General features: G+C 36.1%; 1 protein-coding gene across 50 annotated transcripts in view; it reads left to right on the top strand.

Moving 5' to 3' along the window:
* WNK1 (WNK lysine deficient protein kinase 1) overlaps positions 1-24,720 on the top strand; it is a 144,329-nt gene that overhangs the window by 63,020 nt on the left and 56,589 nt on the right. For all 50 annotated transcript variants that reach the window (XM_035255373.3, XM_035255375.3, XM_035255380.3 and 47 more), the window contains exons 3-4: positions 235-455; positions 3,163-3,320. In XM_035255373.3, the coding sequence (XP_035111264.3) occupies positions 235-455; positions 3,163-3,320 (379 nt within the window). The remainder of the gene's footprint in view (positions 1-234; positions 456-3,162; positions 3,321-24,720) is intronic.

The following is a 24,720-nucleotide window of genomic DNA, read 5'->3' on the forward strand; positions in this document are numbered from 1 at the left end:
GTTTACATGAAAAAGTATTTGGAAGACTTATTTTTCTGTGTCTCTTAATATAATTTTTATTTTAAACTATTGTAGCCCTGCTTAATAAAAGCATTACTAACCTTTAAAGTTACTGAATCTTAGTATTCTAAATTTGATATTCCCATCTCCAGTCATGTTAGAATTTAATGGAATTCTTCAAAGCAACAAACTCATATCATTGATAACTTGTTTGGTGTACTTTGCTTTTTCTAGGTATCTGAAAAGGTTTAAAGTGATGAAGATCAAAGTTCTGAGAAGCTGGTGCCGTCAGATCCTTAAAGGACTTCAGTTTCTTCATACTCGAACTCCACCTATTATTCACCGCGATCTTAAATGTGATAACATCTTTATCACTGGCCCTACTGGCTCAGTCAAGATTGGAGACCTTGGTCTGGCAACCCTGAAGCGGGCTTCCTTTGCCAAGAGTGTGATAGGTATGTGTCTGGTGTACCTTGGAGCCTGACTAGCTTTCTGACATTCCTTTTACTTAGAATCCTGGCCCTGTTATTAAGTAAAATAAACCCTCAGAAATTCATAGCTTGAACTCAGAAGGTGATCAGTTCTACTTGTGAGATGTACAATTCTCTATATTGGTGCTTTTTGGAATCATCTTTGAGACTATTGATAACATTACAAGAAGTAAAGTGAACTTTGTTGATAAAACCTAATGTTAACAATCTTTTTTTTTTTTTTTTTTTTTTGAGATGGAGTCTCACTCTGTCACCCAAGCTGGAGTACAGTGGCATGATCTCAGCTCACTGCAACCTCCAGCCCCTGGATTCAAGCAATTCTCATGCCTCAGCCTCCTGAATAGCTGGGATTATAAGCACATGTCACCACTCCTGGCTGATTTTTGTATTTTTAGTAGAAATGCAGTTTCACCATGTTGCCAGGCTGGTCTCAAACTCCTGGCCTCAAGTGATCCACCTGCCTCGGCCTCCTAAAGTGCTGGGATTACAGCATAAGCCACGGCACCTGGCCAGCAATCTTTTTGTTACACACTGTTGATAATATTATGCACTATTTATATAATACATATTATGTACCATTTATATAATACAGTATGTCACTTCATAAAAGAAATGGAATTTATATTTTAGTTTCTAAAATTTAAAAAATGTTTGAACATAACATGTCAGTTGAATATATATGTATATTCAAGTATATTGATCGGCCAAGCACAGTGGCTCGTGCCTGTACTCCCAGCACTTTGGGAGGCTGAGGTGGGCAGATCACTAAAAGTCAGGAATTTGAGACCAACCTGGCCAACATGGAGAAACCCCACTCTACTAAAAATACAAAAAAAAAAAAAAAAAGCTAGGTGTGTGGCAGGTACCTGTAGTCCCACCTACTTGGGAGGCTGAGGCAGGAGAATCACTTGAACCTGGGAGGTGGAGGTTGCAGTGAGCTGAGATTGCGTCACTGCTCTCTAGCCTGGGCAACAGAGCAAGACTTTGTCTTAAAAAAAAAAAAAAAAGGAATATCTAGCCTCTGTAACATTTTCTGAAAATAAATATGACAATTCATTCTGAAAAGTTGGTTTTATCAACTTTTTTCTTAGTCTTACTCTTCAGAAGTTATGATCTATCTAAATGAGTGTTTCTCAGCCTTAGTACTACTGAGATTTGGAGCTGGACAATTCTTTGTTGTAAGGGGCTGTCTTGTACATTTTAAGATTCCTGAGCAGCATTCTCAGCCTGTACCCACTAGATGCCAGTAGCACGCTCCCTGTCTACCTGCCTTCTAGTTGTTGTAACCACAAACTGTGTTGAGACATTGCTATATACGGCCCCTGAAGGGCAAAATTGCCCCCATTGAGAATCACTTATCTAAAGAACAAAGCTGTCACTTTGAGACTTTATATGTTAGAAACTCAAAGCTGAAAAATTAATTTAATGCCTATTTTGATAAGCTTTCAATCTATGAAGAGGGTATCACAATTTAAAAACTTGAAGTCTTCATAAACACTATTCTACTCCAAAAGGTGACAATAACAAAAGAAACCCATTAATTTTTGAGGGAACTTGAATCCTAAGTATTGCTAGGAAAAGCATAGAACACCAGTTATTTGCACATCTTTCAAAAACAGTGTTCTCCTTGGAATATTATGTAACTAGGGTTAGGAATGCTTTCACATTTTCTTATAATACATTCACAAGAAGAATGGGAAAAGTGTCATTTAAAGCTGAATTTCTTTTTTTGCATTCTTCACAGGAAACATTTTTTGATTGTCTTTGGCATCCTGAAATCTCTGGCTCAGTCGAGTTTTTATTTTCTTTGTTTGTTTATTAAATCATAGTGTGCATGCCTGTTTCTTAGAAATGCCTTATAATTTGAGGTATGCAGACTTAATTTGCAGGAAGCATTATACAGCCTGGTCTTGTGGGGTCACACACTTTGTGCTCATAAATCAGTCTGTATTTAAGTTCTATATTTGTGTGTGTATGTCTTTTTTTGCCTGTAGGATGTCCCTCACTATATTTCTTGTGTCTGTAGTAGGCTTATTTATGTACTGCAGGTGGGTTGGTAAGTATGCGAAGAAAAAGGCCTCTGGTGAGTGGCCTTTGGAGACAATTACATTTTCTTTCATTTTTTTAAAAAATGTATTGAATATTTTCACTGCAAGTCCTTCTTAAAAAGTGAAACTAATCAGATTGAGTGTTAAGAGTATGGCTGTAAATGTTAACCTTATAACTACCATACAGTAGTAGGCAGACAAGTATTTTGATCTTTTTAAACCCATCATCTTATCTTAAAGATGTACCATTATATTTGCTTTGTTCCTTTCCTTGCTTAGTGTCTTACCTTTTCCTTCCATTTGTTTTCAATATGAGTTTATCTCTTAGCTAAGGCTGTATTTTGACATATTATATAAAGGAATTTATTTTACACAGTAGATTAATAAATAGATACTTGACTTTATTCCAGTTTCATATAAAGGCCTTGCAGTGGAACATCCTTTATGAGATATTTGATGGAACAGACTGAGAAGATTTCCTTCCTCTTTTTCCCCCCTTTCCTTTTTTCTCCCCATTCCAATTTCTTCTCTCTCACAGGTCAACACCCCTCTGCTTCTCTCCCCGGTGAGTAACGTCTGAAGCTTCTGCACACATTGAGTCTGAATCGTTCTTTTAATTTAAGGTACCCCAGAGTTCATGGCCCCTGAGATGTATGAGGAGAAATATGATGAATCCGTTGATGTTTATGCTTTTGGGATGTGCATGCTTGAGATGGCTACATCTGAATATCCTTACTCGGAGTGCCAAAATGCTGCACAGATCTACCGTCGAGTGACCAGTGTAAGTCTTCCCCTACTGGGTGAACGTGGGTTGTTTCTAACAAAGAATCTCAAGATGGGTAACATCAAACCATGTAAAAGAGGACAATAGTAGAAGGCATACTGAGTGAGCCATGGGGGTGAGGGTGGTGTTGAGGTACGCGTAAGGCTACTGCTCATGATATGGTGAGAATAAAGATCAAAGAACCACTAGTTTATCTGTACCCACCTTGCATTCATTTAAACCTTTATTATGTTTTAAAACACACCCTCATTACCTACTTTTTAACCCCCTATTAATTCAGCTAAACTCTCACTGTTTTCCACCACATAGATTAGAGTTAAAAGTGATGTTTTTAACTCAAGACGCTTTGTCAAATTAATTTATTCACTGACTTTTATCTGAATGACTTGAGTTGATTTATGAAATCTTATAATTAGTACCTACAATAATAAATATCTTATTATAGTTTAAATTACCCATGGTAGTTCATGTCTGCTGACAGATATTTTCTACAGCTGTCTAATTGAAACCTGAAAGGTAGTTGTGATAAAATTTCATTTTATCACTACATACTTCATTATGCTACTCTAAAATAGAGACATTTTCTTACATAACCATATGATACCTGAAAAAATTAACAGCAATTTCTGGATCATCCAACACCCTGAACCTATTCAGATATTCTCTCCATTATTTCAAAAATGTCCATTGACAGTGTTCAAAATAGGCTCCATCAAGTTCCACAGAAGGTATTTTATTGTTGTAGTTCTTAACCAAGAGCTATTGCTTTTACTTTCTTTTTTCGGCATGCCGGACATTTATTGAAAAAATTAGATTATTCTGAGGAATGTTTCACATTATGAATTTGTTTGCTTCCTTGTGGTATCATTGTTTGCTTCCTTGTGGTATCATTTTCCTGGTTATTCTTCTATGATTCTGTGAAAAGAAGTTTACTTCAAAATAGTTGGGGTAGGTTAACAATGTAAAACTAATTTTGTCTTTTTTACTCGTATTCACCCAAGAGGGTATGGTGTCGTTTTCCCGAGGCTATATGATACTGCATGCCTGATATTGCAGTAGCGTACAGAAGCAGATGTAAGAATTCATTTGTAGGGCCAGGCACAGTGGCTCTTGGCTGTAATCTCAGCATTTTGGAGGGTGAGGCAGGTGGATCACTTGAGGTCAGAGTATGAGACTAGACTGGCCAACATGGTGAAACCCTGTCTACTAAAAGTATAAAAATTAGCCACTTATGGTGATACCCGCCTGTAATCCCAGCTACTCTGGAGGCTGAGGCCCAAGAATCACTGGAACCTAGGAGGTGGAGGTTGCAGTGAGGTGAGATCATGCCACCGCACTCCAGCCTGGGCAACAGAATAAGACTCTGTCTCCAAAAAAAAAAAAATTTTGTCTTCTATTAAACCATATATTTAAAAAGATTGCAAAAATATAAAACAATACCAGTCTTCTCACTAAATTTTTCCTATTTTGGAAAATACTGAGTTTTAAATTTTAAATGTTATATATTATTAACATAATGAGTTTTATTATAATTTTTCAGGACTTAAAAATATTCTTAAACTTTTTCAGGTTTACCATCTGCTATGGTAAATATTAATAGATGTAACACATATAGACAAAACCCCTCTGAGGTCCCCAATAATGTTAATTTTAAGAGTATAAAGGGATCCTGAGACAAAAGTTTGAGAACCACTGTTCAAAATCTTGATAAAAGTTAGGCTAAACATTTTTTGCAAGGATACTTAATATGTAGTGCTGTGTATGTTATATTGCACCAAGAGGCTCATGGTATCTTATTAATTCTCATTTTTAGTAATGTAATTTAATTGAATTTTGATATAGAAGATGTAATTATCAGTTGCTTATTCAGATTTTGATAGCTGAACAGACATGTCTATTTTTAAAAACTGAGAGGAAACATTTCGCTTTAGTCAGACCAAATTTTACCTCTTCACAAAGGTTTAGAGGAAATCTTTGAAATCAGTTTAATTATAATTACTTATTGCTGTGAATATTCTTTCAATATCTTTGTTGTATATTTGTACATTATTCTGTTTGATGGATATGGAGCTACTTTGGACAATTTAATTTCATATGAAGTGTAAGAACTGGTGGAGTCTTCATACCCAGTAAAAATGACAGCTGTTGTTAAACAGAGAAAGCAGCATAACTCAAGTTACTTCTGGCTTTGTAATTGGAGTTGTTATTACTAGGTGTATGTCTCCAAGTCTCTGTCCTGAGGCCTGGCTGTTACATTTATTAACCTCTTCTTAATACTCACCCAGATTATAATACATGATAGGATTCTAATCCCTGAAGCACTACTCTCAGTTTGGGCTGAATGGGGACAGGAGAATTTTTTTTTAATGCCTTCAGATGATTCTGAAAAGTACCCTATATTTATGCTCTTACAAAGCTCATCTGTTTTGCCTTTCAGAGTTCTATGTCATCATTCCTAGTTCATGTCTCTTACTATTTCCCTTTCTTCCCCTGTTGTATAGTAATTTACATTCTCTGTCCCACCCCCACCCACCTTGGAGCATAAGGTAGACTGGTTATTGTTTCCTCCTTTATTTTTATTTCACTTAAACTGATTAAGCTTTCTTGCTGTCTTTTCTTGGTATAAGGAACTTATGATACCAGTTTGCTTATATCAGAGCCAGTGTAAATTCTTAATCTTTTGCTATTCTTCATCTTCATTCAAGCACTTTATTTTAGTTAAATCAGTTCTCTACAGTATCTCACACATATGCCACATCCTTTTCTATATTCTTAACCATTTGTAAATGTTATATAATACTGGACATCTGCTGGTTTAAAGTCCTGCCCACAAGAGAGAGAAACAAACAAAAATACTGTACCTCCTCTATAACCTCTTACGCTATCCAGTCAATCCATATACTTAACAGGCTTCCTTCATGAAATTTTATCTGATTGCTTTCACTGTATAATGATCTTTGCCTTTTCTGAGTTGATTCTTCTCAATTGATATGAATTATAAAATTTTGTTTATAATTGATTATTCTACTTATAAATTCATAAATTGAATTAATGTATTTATTACTTATTTGTATTGCTTTTATTATTTACAATATTTTAATCTAGTACATCTGTATAATTTCATCCTTATCTGTAGCACTATCCTAAATACAAAATAAATCTCAATGCTAATAAATGCAACATTTTCCAAATCCCTGCTATATCCCTTGCCCAGAGCTTGATAGTAAGTAAAGGTGAATAATCATATTCCCTGTCTTCAGAAAACTACCTCTAATATAGAATATTAATATGTAAATGAATTATAATTATACTATGGTGAGTATTTTAATGGAGACAAGCTCTAAGGACAGTGGAGGAGGAATGGTTAACCCTGCTATGGATTAGGGAAGGTTTCCCCAAAAAAGCTGTTGTATGAACTGTCAAAAAGAGAAGATGGAAGAATGGTGAGAGGCCATTCTAAGAAGCAGGAATAGGATTTAAATGAATGCTAAGGTGCCAAACAGTAGTACAATGGAAGGAAAAGCAAATTGATCAAATAGAGTGAAGCTGTTGTCTTGTGGTTGTAAAGGAGGGACAATTCAATTGCTACTTAGTTTCTCGTGCCCCTAAATTCTGTCTCATCTCAGAGCAGAGAGTTTGGGGTCAGTAATTAAGCCGCAGACTTCTGACTCCTGATATGTGTATTTTTGCTGCTCCATTATATTGTGTTTTAATGGTAAAAGAGACCTTGTTTGTTTATAGGCTTTTGGAGGGAGCAAGAGGAAGAGAGAGAGAAGTAGAAATCATGGTGGATGGTGGTGGATAGAGTAGAGTAATATACAGGATTCAGATAGGTGGTAGTGGATAGACAGAGTAATATCCAGGATTCAGTGGGCTTACGACATGGTATAATGCGAAGTCTTGATAGGGAAGATTTTCTCCTGAGATGAGATAAGGGAAGCAAGATGGGTTTTGGAAGTAAAGTCTTGGGTTCATATCCCTGCCCTAGTTATTACTATATTACCTTGAGCAAGTCACTTAATTTCTCCATACTTCAATTATTTGTATCTGTAAAAGAGTTACCGTTACCCTATTTACAAATTGCCTAACACAGTGGCTGGTACTGGTATTGATAGTAGGCTCTGGTTATTTTCTCTAAAATATGAGTTGTCATCTTCTTGGGGGGATGTGTAAAGTGAAAGATGGCCTTTAACGATGATAAAGGCTTAAAATAGCGTCTATGAAACTTTAATCTGATTAGGAAATAATTGTGAAGCAGCACCAAGCATCCACAATCTTCATTTTTAGCATTGATATGCATGATTATGTAAACAATGAATACATTGTTTGCACTCGTGTCTATGTGTATGCAAGTAGAAAAGAGCAAATGTTTACCTATTGCATACTTCTTTCTTGTGAATAACCAATAATAGGCTGGGCCTGTAGGCTCACACCTGTAATCCTAGCACTTTGGGAAGCCGAGGTGGGTGGATTGCTTGAGTTCAGGAGTTCAAGACTAGCCTGGGCAACATGGTGAAACCTCATCTCTACAAAAAATTTAAAAAATTAGCTGGCCATGGTAGTGCATGCCTGTAGTCCCAGCCACTGGGAGGCTGAGGTGGGATGATCACCTGAACCAGGGAGGCAGAGGTTGCAAGTGAGCCAAGATTGTGCCATTGTGCTCCAGCCTAGGCAAAAGTGAGAACCTGTCTCAAACAAAACAAACCAAAAAAAAAAAAAAACCCACAATAGCTTAGATTGCTAAATTAGTCGTCGAGTTTTCTATATTCTAAATTCGGTGTACCAGGGTTTGAAGAATAGAATATGATAAGTTATTGATATAAATGAGTTAGGTTTCATAAGAGAAAAGTTCATTTTACTTGGTGTCTTTTCCACTTAATAAGCTTCATCTGTGTATTTGTGAATATTTATAAATTATAAATTGTGACCAAGCACTATACTAGGTACTAGGGATACACCAAGTCAAAAAGTTCTGCCTCATCTGGAGTTTACATTCAGTTGTGTAAAAAAAAATGTTGGTTGAAGTTGATAACTTGACTAGGTGTGATGGCTTATGCCTGTAATCCCAACAATTTAGGAGGCCAAGGCTGGAGGATCACTTGAGGTAAGGAGTTCAAGACCAGCCTGGCCAACACGGTGAAATCCCCATCTCTACTAAAAACACAAAAATTAGCTAGGCATGATGGCATGCGCCTGTAATCCCAGCTACTTGGGAGTCTGAGGCAGGATAATCACTTGAACCCTGGAGGTGGAGGTTGCATGAGCTGAGATAGCACCACTGCACTCCAGCCTGAGTGACAGAGCAAGATTTGGTCTCAAAAAAAAAAAAAAGTTTATAACTCTATTAGAGTGATAAGGTTTATATGTCTAGAAAGATAGGAGATACAGGGTGAAAAGCTGAATTAGGTTTTTTGTTACAGCACAGCGATTCAATCATTTCTTTTTGCCTGAAATGTATGACTAGGTACCAATGCAATCTGATTTTTTTTTTTTAAATTAAAACAAGTACTGAAGTAATTAGGGAAGAAATATAAGCCAGCAGATTCAAAACTGAGGGGAAAAGTAACTAAAGTTGTAGTGGATCAAAGTTGATTTGTAGATAGATCAACATGCTGTATGAGTGATATTGCTAAATAGTAATAAGTGTTTCTATTATGTGACTTCTGAGCCTTAGTTTTCTCGTATGATTATGATAGTCATAACTGCCAGGCCTGCTAAGGTTGTGAAGAACAAATCTGTTGAAATTATATAAGAAAGTATATTTCAAACAGTTGGAAAATATATTTGTTATATTTTACACATAACTAGATCAACTCTGAAATATCTTCTGTCTCAATAGATTCTTGATGTTTCAGAATGTTTTGACTTAGGATTTCTGCCACAAAAGATTGGGAGGATAGTAACAGTAACTAACTTGTTTAAGTGTAATGAGGCTCATATTTGTACAGAAGTTACAAAATCTGTGTTTGTGATATATTCAAGGAATTTTATTTTTTAAAATGCCCCAACTTTTCAATAAAAAAGTAAATAGATGACAAATTATTCTGTGTAGAGATTAATGTCCAGATATTGAAACTTTATGATTCTGATTGCATAATCAAGTCATAGGCTTTCAGTAGTCCTTAAAGTCTGCTTTCTATCCTTCAGTGAATTTGCAAAATTTGTTAATAGAATATTTTGTGCTTATTGCATTGATTCTCTGCATTGCATAATGTGCCAAGTCAGAGTATTAATCAGGAATAATTTTCTTCTTTATTGTATGTGCATACTAAAATGTACATTTAGGGTTTTTTCTAGCAGCTTTACTGAGATATATATTGTAAAATGAACCCATTTAAAGTGTATAATTTACTGGTTTTAGCATCTTCACGTTGTTAAAAGAAAAACTTCAGCCAAATTAAAGGAAATTAATTGAGCAACAAATGATTTGTGAATTGGGCAGCCTCCAAAATCACAGCAGATACAGAGAGACTCAGGGATGCCTCATGGTTAGAACAAATTTATAGACAAGAAAAAGGGATATGACAGACAGAAATCAGAAGTGAGGTACAGAAACAACTGGATTGGTTACAGCTTCGTGTTTGCCTTATTTGAACACAGTTTGAACACTCAGCAGTGTATAAGTGGTTGAAATATGGCTGCTGGGGTCGGACACATGACTCACACCTGTAATCCCAGCATTTAGGGAGGCCGAGGCAGGTGGATCACCTGAGGTCAGGAGTTCAAGACCAGCCTGGCCAACACGGTGAAACCCCGTTTCTACTAAAAATACAAAAATTAGCTGGGCATGGTGGCAGGTGCCTGTGTTCCCAGCTACTCAGGAGCCTGAGGCAGGAGAATTGCTTGAACCTGGGAGGTGGAGACTGCAGTAAGGTGAGATCATGCCACTGCACTCCTGCCTGGGTGATAGAGACCCTGTCTTAAAAAGAAAAGACAAATTTGGCTGTTGGGATTGGCCAAGACTCAGCAGTTGTTACAGGCACATACTCATAAGTTAGGTTTTCAATCTTGTCTACCTACTAATTTAGGTTTCAATTAGTCCATATAGACTCAAATTAGAAGTAGAGTCCTTCTCAGGCCATATTTAGTTTGCTTTAACAATAGTTATGTGCAACCATCACCACAGTCAACTTTAGAATAATTTTATCACGTGATAAAGAAATTTTACACCATGTAGCAATCACTTTTCTTTTTTTTTCTTTGTTGTTGTTTTTGAGATGGAGTCTCGCTATGTAGCCCAGGATGGAGTGATCTCAGCTCACTGCAACCTCAGCCTCCCAGATCCCAGTTCAAGCAATTCTCCTACCTCAGCCTCTCAAGTAGCTAGGATTACAGGCACGAGCCACCATGCCCAGCTAATTTTTGTATTTTTTTAATAGAGACGGGGTTTCACCTTGGCCTCCCAAAGTGCTGGGATTACAGGTGTGAGCCACTGCACCCATCCAGCGATCACTTTTCTATACAACCACTAATCTGTTTCTGTCACTAATCTGTGGCTCCTGTGCAACCACTAATCTGTTTCTGTCACTATAGGTTTTCCTATTCTGGACATTTCATCTAAATAGAGTCATTTAATATGTGGTCTTTTGTGACTAGCTTCTTTCACTTAGTGTAGTGTTCTCAGGGTTCATCCATGTCATAGCAAATGTTCATGCTTCATTCCTTTTTAAGTCTAGGTAGTAATATTATTCCATTGTATATATATAAACACAGTTTGTTTAGCCATTTATCCATTGGTAGACATTTGGACTGTCCTACCACTTGACTGTTGTGAATAGAGTTGCTTTGAAGAGTATTCTTGTACAGGTTTTTGTTTGAATATCTGTTTTTACTTCCTTTAGATATATACCTGGAAGTGAAATTGTTGTTACATGTGAATCCTATGTTTAACCATTTGAGGAACTGCCAGCCTATTTTCCAAGTAGCTGTACCATTTTACATTCCCATCATCAGTGTGAGAGAGTTCTGATCTCTCCATATTCTTGCCAACTCTTGTTATTATTATTATTTTTTTTTTTCTGAGACAGAGTCTCACTGTCACCCATGCTGGATTGCAGTGGTACAATCTCGGTTCACTGCAGTTTCTGCCTCCCAGGCTCAAGCAATTCTCCCGCCTCAGCCTCTTGGGTATTTGGGACCACAGACGCACACCACCATGCTGGCTAATTTTCTGTATCTTTTGTAGAGACAAGGTTTTGCCATGTTGCCCAGGATGGTCTCGAGATCCTTAGATCAAACCATCTACCTGCCTTGGCTCCCCAAAATGCTAGGATTATAGGTGAGAGCACTGCACTAGCCTGTGTCTTCTGTTCTTAAAAGGACAGCAGTCATTGGGTTAAGGACCCACACTGCTCCTAGATGACTTCATCTTAACTAATTACTTGTGCAATGATCTTGTTTTCAAAAAAAATTGACATTGTAAGGCACTGGAGATTAGAACCATGACATATCTTTTTGAAGTACACAATTCAACCCCGTAACAATTCATGGGTTCATTCAACAAATATTCAAGTCTGTTCTATGTTCCAGACTTTTTTCTAGATTCTAGATATTGATATTATTGTTATGTCAAACACTGTCCCTGTCTCTAAAGAACTTACTAAGGGAAGGGGAACAAACAAGTAAAGCAGACAGTTACCATACAATAAAAAACACTTATTTTAGGGATAGGTACTTAATGAAAGCACATAAGAGTGGTACCTAATCAAGTTTGGATAAGTTAGAGATATAGTATTAAAGAAGTAGAAAAAGACTAAGATAGTGTTATATGCGAAGATCCATAATTTTGTATATCTACCAAGTTTGGAAGTAGGAAAAAGAAGAGGCAAGGGATAAGGGACAAAAGGAAAGCTTAGACTTTAATGTAGAGCACTGAGGGGACTGTTTTAAAACTTGATTGGTTTCATGTATGTCAACACATACAGACTTAAATTTTAGAAAGATTATTCTGACGACAGAATGAAGAATGGATTTCTGAGGAAGACTAAATGTTAAACCCAGTTAAAAGGATATTATAGTAATCTAAGGGAAGTGACTAATAGTCTGAAATAAGGAGTTGTAAGAGAGAAGGTCAAAATGGATGGGTTAGAGAGATTTTCTTTATGAATTAGATTTGAGCTAACCTCATTTGTTTTTTTTCCACTTAGCATTTATGAAAATAAATGCTCGGGTACACATATATACTTAAGATCAAACAATATCAAATCTGATTGTGAGGTTAAATATTAGATTTGGGGATTATAAAATGTATAATTTGTATATGAAATGGTTTTCATATTTTATTTACTAACTTATCAATCATTGCTTTTTTTTTTTTTTTTTTGAGACAGAGTCTTACTCTGTCAATTAGGTAGGAGAGTGCATGGCGCAGTGTCGAGTGCAACCTCCACCTCCCAGGTTCAAGTGTTTCTCCTGCCTCAGCCTCCTGAGTAGCTGGGATTATAGGTGCCCACCACCGTGCCTGGCACATTTTTTTTTTTTTTTTTTTTTTAGTAGAGATGGAGTTTTACCATGTTGGCCAGGCTGGTCTTGAACTCCTGACCTCAAGTGATCCACCCACTGCGGCCCCCAAAGTGCTGAGATTACAGGTGTGTGGAGCCACCACACCTGACCCATTCTGTCATATTCTAAATGGAGTAAGAAACTATGATTCCCGGCGAAATCCAGCCTGGTGCCCATTTTTGTACATCCCATGACAAAAGAATGGTTTTTGGTTTTGTTTTTAATTTTTTGACAGAAAGTCTCTCTCTGTCACTCAGGCTTGAGTGCAGTGGTATAATCACAGTGCCCTGTAACCCTGAACTTCTGGGCTCAAGTGAGCCTGTTGCCTAAGCCTTCTGAATTTGTAGGACTATGGGCATGTGCCACCAGGCCCAGCTAATTTTTTGAAATTTTTTTGTAGAGGTGGGGTTTCACTGTGTTGCCCAGGCTGGTCTCAAATGCCTGGCCTCAAGTGATCTTCCTACTTTAGCCACCCAAAATGCTGGAATTACAGTTATGAGTACCATGCCTCGCTGGTTTTTGCATTTTAATGTTTGGGGAAAATGTCAAAAGAAGACTATTTTTTATATGATACGAAAACTACATGAAATTCAAATTTCCGTGTCTGTAAATAAAGTTTTTCTGGCACACGATCATACTCATTTACTTCCACGTTATTTATGGCTGTTTTCACACTATAATGGCATAGTTGAGTAATTGCAACAGACTGTATGATACATAAAGCCTAAAATATTTACTATTACGCTCTTAACAGGAAAAGTTACTCACTTCTGTGCTAAACATGTCTCTAGAACTTTGTAAAACATATTCCCCTGTAGAGTTCTGTAAGAAATTACCGATCCATGAAAGTAGTGGTGATCTTCTTCTAAAAGAATGCATCAGCCTTCATACTTGTAGTAGACACGAGAATCTTGGTGCAACCAAGTAGCTACTTAACAGGTCAGAAAATGTATAGTCAGTCATTTCTTTCTGTTAAGAGTAGAAATAAAACTTTAACATTTTTATTTGCCAAATACAAACTCAAAGCTCAGTTGAGAAGAAAATTTTCTTAAATGAAAGATGTCTTTGGTAGTAAGTTTAATAGAACCTAGAAAGACTAGTGTCACTGTTTCTGTATTCTCAGTATAGTGTTTAACCTGTTTTGGTTGTTCAGCAGCTTTTGTTTTTTATTAAATGAGAAAAAAATCATATAAAATTAACCATTTTAGCCATTTTAAACTATACAGTTCACTGGGTTTTAGTGTATTCATGATGTTATACAATTATCACTACTAATTCAAGAACCTTCCCGTCATCCCCAAAATGAAGCCCCATACTCATTAGCAGTCATTTTCCATTTCCCTCTCCAACCCCATTCCCTAGCAACCACTAATCTGCTTTCTGTCTCTGGATTTGATTTTCCTATTCTGGGCATTTCATGTAAATGGAATTACACAATAAGTGGCTTTTTGTGTCTGGCTTCTTTCACTTAGCAAAATGTTTGTAAGGTATGTCCATGTAGTAGCATGTATCAGTACTTTGTTATGGTTGAAAACTATTCCATTGTGTGTATATACTACATTTTGTTCTATTCAGCAGGTTTCATTTCCCTTTAGTTCTGTCGTTTCTTCCTCTTTTTCTTAAATGTTAAACTGCTGAATCTATAGCTATCTCTTAATCTGGAGAGAGATTGACAACAGTGTTTTAGTCCGTTTGTGCTGCTGTATCAAAAATGCCATAAACTAGGTAGCTTATAAACAACAACCAATTATTTCTCATAGTTCTGAAGGCTGGAAAGCCCAAGATCAGGTACCATGAGATTCGGTATCTATTGAGGTTCTTTTCCTCATAGACCAGACTATCTTGTGTCGTTTTCACATGGTGGAAGAGTCAAACAAGCTCCCTCAGGACTCTTATAAGGGCAGTAATTCCTTTCAAAGCTCTCCTCTGATGACCTGATCTGCCCTTATGACCTGATCACCTCCCAAAGACTTTCACTCTTAATATTATCTTATTGGACATTAGGTTTCAACACAAAAATTTTAGGGGGACACAAACATTCAGACTATAGTATACATGAAGGAGGAAGTATATAGTGTCTTAAAAGGTATCCTAGAGCCTTGTTTATTATATCCTTGTTTGTATTTGTTGTACACAGCACACTGTAGGCACTCATTAATATTTTGAGGAAGAAATGATTCAAAGGAATATCAAATATAGTCAAAATTAAATATGTAAATTTGGGAGAGTTGTATTTACTCTAAGAGAAGTGAAATTTAAGGTGACCTTCAAAATTATCCTACTAAAATGAAGTTGAATAGTGGCAAGTAGAAACTGATGTACCTATAAAACAATATATTTTATATTAATGGCAAAAATTTCAATTACTTTTGCACCAACCTAATAGAATAGGAAAAACTGGTGCAAATAAAGCAGAAAATCAAATAATAGGTAGATAGGTTATCCCAGGACTAGAAAGGCTCTTCTGTATGTTCTCAAATCTCATAGTTGTAATTTCTGAACAACTAGCTTAACTCTTTCCATTTTGGGGCTAAGTCTGTGTTTTTGTTGTTGTTATTTTGAGGTATTTCCCCATAATTTTTACCCTATAATTACTCTCACTTTGTTTTCTTCCCTGAGACTTCATAGGGCAGACCAAATTGTAATTTCCCTTGGTAGTCCCTCAAATGTTTCAAGACAGTTTTCCTAATGTCAGGAGTCCTTTTTTCTCAAGACCCATCATTCAATTTGTAAAACTTGTTCCTTTGAATTTCTTGAGGGAAGCGGCTTATATGCATTATTAAAAGAGGGAGATGCTCAGCAACTGTTTTCTTGATCTTGAGGAAGTTAAATAAGAAGGAAGAAAATAAGTAATTAAACATAATGAACTTGGCAACATTGTATAATATTACAGAGGCCTTGGTGGTAAAGGTTTGACATTCTATAATCTGAGAATTTTTGAGAGGGATCATGATTTATTTATTTTCTTGGAGACAAAGTCTCTGTGTCGTCCAGGCTGGAATTCAGTGGTGCAATCTCAGCTCACTGCAACCTCTACCTCCTAGGTACAAGCAGTTCTCCTGTCTCAGCCTCCCAAGTAACTGGTATTACAGGCGCCCACCACCATGCCTAGCTAATTATTGTATAGAGACAGTGTTTCACCATGTTGACCAGGCTGTTGTAGAATTCCTGAGCTCCTGATCCACCTGCTTCAACCTCCCAAAGTGTTGGGATCACAGGCTTGAGCCACTGTGCACAGCCCAGATTTGAGTGATTTAGTTTAGTGGCTCTCAAACTCTTTGGTATCAGTAATCCTTTACACTCTTAGAGAACCCCAAAGAGCTTTTATTTACTTGTGTTCTATCTACTCTGCCATATTATAAATTAAAATAGAAAAAACTTAAAAAGGATTTAAAAATGATAAATAACATAAGCCCTATATATGTTGGCATCAATAACATTTTTATTACAAATAATTATTTTCCAAAACAAATTAAAAAAAATTTATTGAGAAGAGGGACATTTCTACATTTTTACAAATCTAACGTCTGGTCTAAAAGAAGATTGCTGAATTCCTTTTTTTTTTTTTTTTTTTTTTGAGATGGAGTTTCACTGTTGTTACCCAGACTGGAGTGCAATGGCATGATCTCGGCTCACTGCAACCTCCAACTTGTGGGTTCAAGCAATTCTCCGGCCTCAGCCTCCCGAGTAGCTGGGACTACAGGGGCACACCACCATGCCCAGCTAATTTTTGTATTTTTAGTAGAGACGGGGTTTCACTTTGTTGACCAGGATGGTCTCGATCTCTTGACCTTGTGATCCACCCGCCTTGGCCTCCCAAAGTGCTGGGATAATAGGCTTGAGCTACCGCGCCCGGCCCGCTGAATTCTTATATCTGCTTTTCTATTCAGTCTGTTACAATATGTGGTTTGGGTTGAAGTATACGAAGAAAATTGGCTTCATGCAGATATGTAGTTGCAAGGTGAAATACTTTATAGGCCACAAGAAAAGATATTGAGAACCCTGAAGGGTCTTTATACCACACCTTTGAGAACCACAGTTTTAGCAAACCGTGCAAAATGTAGCCCTCAGACCAACAGGATCAGCATCTCAGGGTGCTTGTAATGTAAAATTTTGGCCCCATCCCAGGCCTGTTAAATTAAAATCTGCATTTTACATAGTCCAAGGGTGATTCATGTATACATGAAAAAGACCCTTACAGTCTTTTTCAGTTCCATGTATCTTTATTTGGTTAAATAAAAAGTAAGCTATATAAGTATAACACCAAAATGTTACTTAAGTAAACTGTTGTTCAGTCATTCATGTAAACTTTTAAGTAGCATTATAAGTAACCAATTTGACTTAAAAATTATAGTATTATTATAGCATTTATTTGTAATTTTGTATTTTTTCTGCCTTTTTGGTTGTTGCTTTTATTTTTCTTTATTTTATTTTTTTTGAGACAGAGTCTTGCTCTGTCACCCAGGCTGGAGTGCAGTGGCACAACCTTGCCTCCATGCAACTTGCGCCTCCTGGGTTCAAGTGATTTTCCTGCTTCAGCCTCCCGAGTAGCTGGGAGGGACAACAGGCATGTGCCACCACGGCCAGCCAAGTTGTATTTTTTGGTAGAGACAGAGTTTCACTATGTTGGCCATGCTGGTCTCAAACTCCTGACCTTAAGCAGTCCACTGGCCGTGGCCTCCCAAAGTGCTGGGATTACAGGTATAAATCACCATGCCAGGCCTGGTTGCTTTTTTAAAGAGGAAAACCAATAAATCAACCTGCAGAAAATGGGGAATGAAAAGTCTGAAGAGTAAGTTTATTGGAACTGTGCTAGAATTCCTCGTTTCTAAAGATGTTGCAGGTGGTGTACATTTGTGCTTTATATCCTCTAAGCTGTGAAAATTTAGTTGTGTATGCTCTACAATCCTTAATTCTGCACTGTCGATTTCCATACTTCTTGTCTAGGAAATACTGTTTGGATTTTACCAATCTCCATTCCCATCTTCTGGCTTCTAGTAAAGAATAAAAAGGGCTGTGGTCTTTGTTACTTTTCTAAAAGCCCTCTCATGTTTTGGGTGCCAGGATAAAAGTGGAGGGTTTAAACAAGTTCTTAGAGGCTGGGCATGGTGGCACGTTTGTAATCCCAGCACTTTGGGAGGCTGAGGTGGGTGGATCACGAGATCAGGAGATCAAAACCATCCTGGCTAACATGATGAAACCCTGTCTCTATTAAAAATACAAAAAAATTAGCCAGCTGTGGTGGCATACGCCTATAGTACCAGCTACTCAGGAGACTGAGGCAGGAAAATTGCTTGAACCCGGGAGGCGACAGAGATAGACTTCATCTCAAAATGATAATAATAATATTAGGTATATTTATTAGGTATATTAGGTATATTTATATATTTATATAATTATATAAGCAATCATGATGATTATGTGTTGAAATAAGCCTTGAAATACTGTACCTTCTCTTAAGTCTCCTTGGGATTTAAAATTTTAATTAGTAAATTTAACTAATTTAAAAATAATGTTAGTGTCAGTCTGCCTAACTGTTGCACACTTATTTAAGAAACAGGTGTGATTATCCATTGGAAGAGATCCTAGGGCTTCCTGATGCAAACACACCCACAGACTCCAGCCACTCTGTAAAGTTCTGGTTTTCATTCCAGGTCTATTATGTATACTCTGACTATTAGTAACCAGTAAGCCACTCTTCCCCTTCTGTAGGTTTAGTACTAACTTACAAAAAGAATACAAAGAAGAATTTGTATTTAACAGCTCAGGATTGCCTTTTTAGGTGGAAGAAACCAGCTCTGGAGTTGGATCTGCTTCCATTCAAATCCCATAATGTCATTGCCTAGATGTGAGACTGTGAGCAAATTATTTAATTCTCTGAGCCTAAAGCATTTGTGAAGATTAAATGAGAAAGGCAAAGTGCCTGGCATACAGTTACTAATCAGTACTTAATAGTTATCCCCATTGTCATCAACATCATTATTATTAATACACATTTATTGTAAAATAAATTATCCCTTTTTTCATTTTAACCAGTGACATTCAGCAAATTGCATTAATTTAAATGTGTTTCATAAGTGTAACATAAAATCAAGCTTTAAACGGGAAAATGAGCTAATATTTATTTGTAATCTGTCAATCACCTTGCAAGGTGCTTTACATATACTATTGTAATTTTTTATGTCATGATAAATAGAGTCTTCGTTTCACAGGTAAGAAAAGAGACTCAGAGGTTAAGCATTTTGCCCAAGGACATGCAGGAGAAATAATAGTAGTCAGAAATCAAGGTTCTCTTAACATGATACTAATACAAACCGTAACATTATTTCCTTTACCTCTTTTTTGGTTTTGTTTTTAACCTGTTTTCTAGACTGCAAGGAAAACTGAGGGTAAAAAGTTTAGGAGATGTGAGTACCATAAGTCTGGTACTGCAGTTCTGAGCTCTGAATAAAGGTTAATTCCCCCTATTTTACAGAGAAAAACTTTTTAATTGAATGCTATACCTGTAATCTTGACCCAGTTATTATGAAAGTCTATGCCACTGGTAATGAGAAGATCCGAGTAAAAATAGTAATATATTTAGCACAACTTTGGTCTGCTTTTAAAATAAGAACTGCAGCAAGCAATGGCATCAACTTTTTATATTAAGGATAGTGCATTTGAGGTTGGAGCAGTACACAAGCTTTCCTGTATTCAGAGAATAACAAGCCTTGGGGAATCATAAGTAAGTTAATTCCCTTTGATAGAGCTAGCTTGATTTGGTAGGGAGTTTGAAAAGGCTTGTTTTCCAATGGGATCATAAGGTATGTTCAAATTCCTGTAAAGTAATGGCTCATACCGGTAAGAATCTGGCTGGATCCAGCCAACTTAGAAATAATGGGGATTTTTAATTACTTTGTTTGTGTAATTTGACTTTGTCATCAATTCTATTAGCTTTTGCATTGCAAGGTTTGAACATTCTGTCTGGAAAAAAACAGAATTAAAGCCATTAGGGTAAAATTCCTTTTAGTTTTTATATAACAGATTGCAATTCACCCTACTTTTTTACTGAAACAGGTGAAACTGATTCCTGATTAGATGTTGTTTGAAAAGTTAAAGGAAACTTTGTATTTCTTTAGCAGTAGAATTTGTTGTGCTATCTCAGTGAAAATCCATTGGAATTAGCTGAACTGGTACCTTAATAAATTTTGTTTCTATGTCCATCCAGCAAATTTAGATTATAAATGTAAAGGAAAAGTTCAGGTATTGAGGAACATACATTTCAAGTATCTTAGGAATGTTTTACATGATTTTCAGAAGCACTTCATAATTCTGTGATTTGATTAAGATTAAAGGTGATAGCATTCTCAGTGTTTTAGGTACTAAAGAATAATTATAGAATCCTTATTTCAGAATTCCTTGAAAAAGGTGACCTTACTTATCTACCCTGAATATTAATCTGTAATTCACAAGGCAGTAGACTACAGAACAAAAACTGATAGGATATAGAAAGATTGTTTTGCATATTTAAATACAGCAGTACTGTTTTCTGGTATAGTGTAAATAACAGATACTAAAAGATTCATATAGATACTTTGTAATTGCTGCTTTCTCTAATGGATTATATGTATATATGATTTGAGCTACACCTTGAAAGAAGCATAAGACTATGTTGACTGAAAAAAGAGGGCAGAATAGGAAAAGTATTCTTGTTGGTAGAAGTGTTCACTAAAGTATTCAGTGAGCAAGTAACCAATTTGACTGAACTTACTTTGGGAGAGATTGGATAGAGATATACGTGGAAGTTAGGTTATGATTTTCATACCACAGTTAAAAGCACAGAAACAGACTAGAAATAACATTAAACTAGACCCTGGAAAATCTGGATTCTGGTTTTTGTTTTACTATTTATTAGGCCTGTACTTAACTGGAATATAGATTTGTATTTGTCTTCTAGGTGCTGAAGGTGATGCAGTGTATCTAGCAGATTGCTTGATAGCTGTTAGACTAGAGGGGACACTCTGTAGTCACCAGTTGAATTAATGGATCAGTTCTAACTTTGACATAGCATTAATCTCTGGGCCATACTTCTGTTGTTTGAACAAGGGAGGACTCTTAATCTGGTTCATTCTAGATCTGTGATTCTATGATCATTTTGTAGCTGTGGAGAACTATTAACCATTTTTGAGCAGTGTGATTATGAGTTAAATGATACCACATGATTGGAAAAGTCAGATGCTTAAATGGAGTCAGATGGTTGGAGCTAGACACAATGTCAAACACAAGTTGGAGATGAAGAGAATGGAAATATGAGGCCCATCTTAAATTGGCCTAAGCTTGAAGAGATGAGGTATTAGAAATCAGGATTTTGATGGTCACTTTTGTAATACAAAAACGACGACTTGAGAGGTAGCATTTCAAGCCAGCAAAAACTTTTGGGGGGAGCTGGGGAGAGCTGGTCAGAGATCTTTGGCTGTTGGAGAAGAGTAAGAGTACTTAGTCACAAAATCATATCCTAGTTGTTTTAACTTTATCTTTGTTGCAAGAGCCCATAGAGAATAATAGTACTTAAATATTGTGGGAGAAGAAGCATCCAACAATGACTAAGGTTTCTTTTCTGGGCTTGGAAATAATGACAGGATTGAAAGAAATGAGGGAAATCCAGAGAAAGGCACTGACTTTGAGAGAAAGAGGAATTAGTTTAGATATGTGAACTGTTATCTATTTGTGAATGGTATTTTTGTTGTATTTATTGAAAACTCTTATTTGGATTTATAGAAAAGGTTGTTCTTTATAGAATCTAGATATTTGTGCCTACATCATGCTTTTGTCTCCTCAACCCCCTAAAAGGTCCCTCAGCTTGGTTTATTTGTTGCCTGTTAAGAGCTTTAAAACTACCCACATCTTTATATCTGATAGACCTTTGAAGCAGGACACATGCACTTATTTTCTAGCTCTTTCATTTAGCCAAGCATAGTCCTGCACAGGCTTGCTCATATACTTAAGTTAGAGGTAGGCTGCACTTTTGCAGCACATTTTGCTGCATTTCTCAGCAATACCTGGCATCCTAGACTTAGTAGTAACAAATTGTGTTGAGCCAGAGAGAATGGTAGTTGTTTTGAGACAGCCTGTTAGAATTAGTAACATTTCTTACCTTTAGATATATTCCTTCCAAACAGCTTACAAGCCATTATCTTATGCTACTCTTGGTAATTGAAGCCTTAGCATCCACTGTGGATCAGGATTCAAGCTTACAAAATTATAAGGGAGAGAAGACTTTAATCTGTTACGCATTATAACAAAGCAATGAGCAATGCTCTGTCTACAATCCTTGTTAATGCTCCAAAGAAGAACTTTCCCTTAATAAGTAAAAGTAAAGTAATTTTTAATTGGGTTTATGAGATCTTCCTAGCAAATGGAATGTCTTAATGTATATTGAGACTGTTAGAGGAGGGAGAAGCAGCAAAAATTCATACCACATATATACACAAATACTGTTGATTTTAAAAAATGTACTGTGAAAGAGTAGTAAAGCAATCTACCTTAATATCGCTGCTTTCTAAATTAGGTAAACAGAGGAACTATTATCTCCACTTTAAAAGTGAGTTTAAGATATATGGTCCAGGTCATACAAACGTAGTATATGATGAATTGAACTGAGAACCCAGCCCAGTATTGTGTTCCCTGTCCAGTGTTTGTTTTGGCTACATATTTGGAGTTAACATCTTGTTCATTGAACTCAATTCCCTTTTTCTTTTAAAGTACACTTTCAAAATGATTGGAGGAAGGGAATGTTTTTGGTAAATGGAAACAGGCATCCAAGAAAGGTTTTGATAGGTCAAGGAGACAGAACCTGTGGACAAAGTAGGTGGAGCATTGAGCAAGTAAAAATCTCATTTTGCCTGTCCAGGGATCTATTACTGTTGGTGGAGAAGCAGAAGGAATATTATTAACAGAATAGTTTTCCTGCTGTTGGCCATGCAGTTTTGTCAATCTAGAATAAATCTATTGTTGGCTAAGTAGAGCAAATTCATGTCTGAGAGTTGGGGAAGCATGGCTAGTGTTAAACAGGAAACTGTGCTTCAGTCTGACTTTGATATCTGCCTTCCTTATGCTGTGGGCTAATGTACATCGTGTACCCATTTTTTCCCTCATTTTCCTCCAATAAGAAATCTGTTTTGCCTTTTCTGATGGATATTACAAAGAAAGATTTTTGCTCAGTATTTGTCATTATAAATTCTCATTGCTGCTGCTGCCCTCAAAAAGATTGTGTAAATGAGGTAGGTAAGAATTTTTAGTGTATATAACAGTTTATATTGTAGCCTTTTTGGTGATATTCATAGAAAGTTTCAGTTAAATATTGAAATTGTTAACTTGAGAATGCTTTTAAAAATATTTAGAGTTCTATAATTTAGTGAATTTATACTGTATTCTCTGTGAGGAGGAGGTAGGCTTTTCTTAATTCTGAATGGTTAGGGAAAAGTTTACCTTTATTAACAGTTAATGTTAATGTCACCGTACCACATTCAGAGCATAAGCATTTAAGAAGCAAGTGCTAGCAATTTTTAGGAGCTGAAAGATTGAATCACAGAATTCTGTATTATGACTCACTCTTATTTTTCTAGCAGATTAATTGGCAAAACATAGTATATAGAATTCAAATGAGAAGTCAGTCTATAAAATGTGCATATGGTTTTTGTGGGTTTTTTTTTTAGTTCAAATAATGCAACATAAAATTTGATAAACATTTATCTTATATCAGACTCTCAATGTGCTATTATAGTTACAGTTTTTTGTACACCACTTAAAATTGTGCAGAAGTGCCCTTTGCATTTTGTAATGAGCATACAGTAGATATTCAAGGAATACATTTAGTGAAGAAAAATAAGCTACTGTCCCATGACAAAAAACATAATGACACTACTACCTAAAGATAACTCTTGTGAATTAGAAAAGTAAGAGAAAAATATCTGTAGAGCCAGTGAGTTGTTAGCTTTGAAGGAGTGGAATGATGAGAGGGTTGTATGTCCTTAACAAACTCCAGTTTTGTTCTGTGTAAGATATTAGCCAAATTTAGTACTTTTTTCTTCTTTTATCATTAAAACATCTTGTTATTATTACTTTGTTCTCTCGTACTTAAAATAGTGTTTTAGAGTAATCAAGTTCAACTTTAAAAAATTATTAGTTATAAAAATTACATTGAGTTATGTCTTAAGAACAAGTAACCTATAAGTATAGCATATTTTAAAAACTGTAATTTTGTATTTATTTTAAACAGCTTTCTATTACATGTCCCAGATGACTTTTCTGTGGGTCACTTTTAGGATCAGTGAGGTTTCATAATCATCCCATGTACACTTGTACTTTTAATATACAATACCTGTCTATGCTTGCTTCTTAAATGATTCAGAATATCTCTGCTAGGTATTTTGATAATCCTGGCTTATTGATGGTTGCTCACTGGTGAAATTCCTTGTTATATTTTTCAGTATCTAAATGGGTAGCAGTAAGCAGTCTTAATGTTTTAATACCAGCTACTGGACTGGCAAGGTGTGTTTCAGCTTTATTAGCTACCTTGGCACCTACAGTATATTTTTTAAGGAAATGGTAGTGTCTAAATATATGGTATAGTATTAATATGGAATTTTCTCTACAAAACTCTTGGCTGTAGGTTGAAGAAGCAGTATAACCTAGTAAATTTAAGGTTGTATCATGCACAGTTACTGGTTTCGCTATATCTCAATGTCTCTTATGCTCAGTAAGCATTCCTGTTTGTAAAGTCATAAATTCATATATGTTTGCATGGATAGGTTTAACAAGAGGATTATTATTAAGGATAATCAAGGATGAAAGTAGGTTCAAGAGAAGATTTTCGTTGCTTTATTATCTTTGGTGATTGCCTTTAAACTCAAAGGTA

The sequence above is a fragment of the Callithrix jacchus genome, chromosome 9, assembly GCF_049354715.1.
Source record: "Callithrix jacchus isolate 240 chromosome 9, calJac240_pri, whole genome shotgun sequence".
NCBI lineage: Eukaryota > Metazoa > Chordata > Mammalia > Primates > Cebidae > Callithrix > Callithrix jacchus.